Raw genomic sequence first — 3,246 nt, 5'->3', positions numbered from 1 at the left:
CGCGAACAATGCTCTACAAACAGAAGCACGTACGAATCTATGCTGCGGGACACGTGTGGCGAACGAGCAGGAAATTCAGGGCCCTCGCCAATGCAGCTTCCTGCGCCGGGTGACCGGGAGTGGACCTGCTACGACCGGTGGACGAGGTATTTTATAATATATCATATAAGCCGTCTGCAGTCTGCTCACTTCTGTTGCTTCTGCCGAAACCGGCGCCGGCCGGTGCCAGGCTTGAAACTATTTTGTTACAATTGTTTGTGTTAAAAAATGAAGTGGTCAGTGGACTAGGAGGTTAAAAGATCTGTTGGATGGGTAATGATTTGTTGCATGGCTGTTAATTTGGGACGTGGGATGCTTCCTGGTAGATGCTCCATTCTTTCCTGCCCCGGAACTCCTCCCTTTGATTATTCTTTACTGTTTGGCGCATTCGCCATTTGATCTTCTTTATAATCTCGTTGCATTCCTACGTCCATTTCAAGTAGAAATCAAAGAAGCCGCTTTTGGCATCTCAGTGTAGGAGACATTATCCTACGATCATATATTCCTCCTGCTGTGAAATTAAGTTGGGATCTTGAGCGAAATTTGAGTGTCTGAGATCGTTTCTCTACGAATTTGCAGAGATTGTGGAGTGTTTTTTAGTCATTACTGAGAATAGGAGCTTTGAGTGAAATTTCATTGTTTGAGATTTTTTGTGCTTAGTGTCTCTGTGAATTTGCAGAGGTTGTGGGACGTTTTTATGAGTGCTGAAAGTTTAAGTTTTTAGGGAAATTTGTGTTTTTGGGAGCTCTTCTGTTTATTTTCTCTGAGAATTTGCAGCGATTGTGGAATGTTTTTAAATTAATTTGGGGGCATTTAAAGCCGGTTTCCAACTGTAGAAAGCAAGATACACGAGCATCGCCTTTTCTGTCTCTGGGGTCCATCTTTTACATGCTCAGTCTTGCTCTGAAATATTTTAATCTGGAATTTTAGAAATTATCGTGGCTGATTTGCCATTAAAGGAGGGGAGAATTCTCACGGGTTTGAGGTCAGTGGACGCGCTTTCCTTAAATTAGCCCCAGGTTTTGGCTCGTGAGATGAGGTTTTCAAAATTTGAAATTTGCAGAATCCGTGTATAAGAGCAGCTTTGAAAGCTTTCCAAGATTGAAAATTTGCTTCCTGCTGTGAGATTTTGCAAGGTTTTTATTCAAGATTTTGCAGTAAGAGGAGGTGGTGCGAGGTTATTGAAAGAGATCAATGGAAGGGAAGGACATGATGATGAACGACCTGAGCTACAAGATCTTCTCCAAGCTTGAAAGCGACTGGCTCTTCGGGAACAAGCTGTGGATTCCGCAGCTGCTGCAGGAGCTGGTGGTCGACAATCCAGTGGTGGCGCCGCCTTCGAGCCGAGGGAAGGTTTGCGTGCTGAGCATAGACGGCGGCGGCGGAGAGCGAAGCGTAATAGCGGCGGGGGCAGTGGCAAACCTGGAAGACGCACTGAAGCGCAAGTCTGGAAACCCCGACGCCGCAATCGCTGACTACTTCGACGTCGCGGCGGGGACGGGCAGCGGAGGCATCGTGACCGCAATGCTCTTCGCCAGCGGCGCCGCCGGGAGGCCGCTTTTCAAAGCGGCGGATGCGTGGCGAGTGCTGGCGGAAGAGGGGAAGAAAATGTTCAGCCCAGCCGGAAACTTCATTTCCAGGCTCCTGAGGGCAGCGCCGGCGGTGAAGAAAGTGGAGAGGGTTCTGAAGAGTTGGTTCGTGAAAGGCGACGGAATGTCTCTAACTTTGAAGGACACGGTTAAGCCGGTGCTGATCCCCTGTTACGACCTCTCCACCGCTGCTCCTTTTCTCTTCTCTCGCGCGGACGCGTTGGAGAGCGACAACTACGATTTCAAACTGTGGGAAGTCTGCCGCGCCACTTCCGCCACGCCGGGGATTTATAATCCCGTGAAGCTCACTTCCCTCGACGGCCGGACATCGTGCACTGCTCTGGACGGCGGGCTTGTGATGAACAATCCCTCCGTCGCAGCCGTCACGCACGTGTTGCACAACAAGCGAGAGTTCCCGTGGGTTAACGGCGTGGACGATCTGCTCGTTTTGTCTCTGGGAACGGGGCAGTTCGATGGCGAGTGGGAAAAGAGAAAGGGGAAGGGATTTTCGAGTTCATCGACCATGAAAATCCTGCTCGACGGACTCTCCGACGCTGCCGAGCATGTCATCGCCACGGCTTTTGGGGATCACAACCGCCATAATTATGTTCGCGTGCAGGTAAATCATTCATGTTTTCATTGCCTCTCTCTACTTCATTATCTTGACGAGTCATTCAATGCCAAAAGTTTGTTTTGCAATTATTACAATTTGTTACAATTATTGGAAGGTTTATAGCGAATTTCATGACAGATGTTTCAATTTCTTAGCGACCCCTTTTATCTGGTTCAGGCAACAGGGCTGCCAGATAAATCCGTTCCAGAGATGGAGGATGCGAGCCAGAACAACATGAAGAAACTCAAATGCGTTGAAATATCAGAGAAGATGTTAAACGAGAAGAGCATGGAGTCCGTTCCGTTCGGGGGGAGAAGAGTGCTTTCACAGACCAACGCCCAACGTTTGGACTGGTTCGCTGATCAGCTCATTGCGGAACACCATGCCCGCTCGACAAGAAAAGTACCCACCGTTGTTATGAAGCAGCACACTGATAAACAACTCACACAGTGTGTATTATAAAAAACAGCCTACATTTTCATTACTGCTCATATATTTAACAGAGGATTGAGATTGTACAGAGAAGGACGATCTTTACTATGACTGTGACCGACATACAGGGGAAAGGGATTTTCAGTATATTTCTGTTTCTGAAAGTGATTAGTTCTCTTGGTTTGTATGTTTTGAGTGCAGCACAAGGAGATGCAGACTCAGCATTCTTTTGTCTTGTAATCAACAACTTCAAAAGGAATAAAATATGAATGTGATGGGTCGCAATGCACCGAGAGAGTTTTATCAGAGAAAATATATATAATTACCCATGTTTTCTTTATCCTTTGAATGCATGAAATGTCTCTACAAATATTTGTTTACTGCGTGTCAAGAAAATTTGACTAGAATAGTTTAGCTTTTCTGCAGTGGAATCATATTCCCCAGGTTATGTTACCCAGCGTTGTTAGCATCGAATACATCACCCCACCATGTAACATTATTTTTTAATATTTTTAAGCTTTTCTATCCTTCTCGACGACATTACATCTGTTGAGCTTCTATTCCCGAGGCTAA

At 46.5% G+C, this 3,246-nt stretch overlaps 1 protein-coding gene across 1 annotated transcript; it reads left to right on the top strand.

Moving 5' to 3' along the window:
- Positions 1 to 278: 278 nt before the first annotated feature.
- Positions 279 to 3,013, top strand: LOC149565660 (patatin-like protein 6). Its single transcript, XM_089819159.1, has 2 exons — positions 279 to 2,247; positions 2,419 to 3,013. The coding sequence occupies exons 1-2, from the start codon at positions 1,234 to 1,236 to the stop codon at positions 2,701 to 2,703; spliced, it is 1,299 nt and encodes a 432-aa protein (XP_089675285.1). The 5' UTR covers positions 279 to 1,233; the 3' UTR covers positions 2,704 to 3,013.
- Positions 3,014 to 3,246: the final 233 nt, after the last annotated feature.

This window comes from Cupressus sempervirens, chromosome 3, assembly GCF_028749045.1.
Source record: "Cupressus sempervirens isolate cs-2001-9-10 chromosome 3, ASM2874904v1, whole genome shotgun sequence".
In the NCBI taxonomy this organism is placed as follows: Eukaryota; Viridiplantae; Streptophyta; class Pinopsida; order Cupressales; family Cupressaceae; genus Cupressus; species Cupressus sempervirens.
This window is presented reverse-complemented; position numbering and strand designations above follow the sequence as displayed.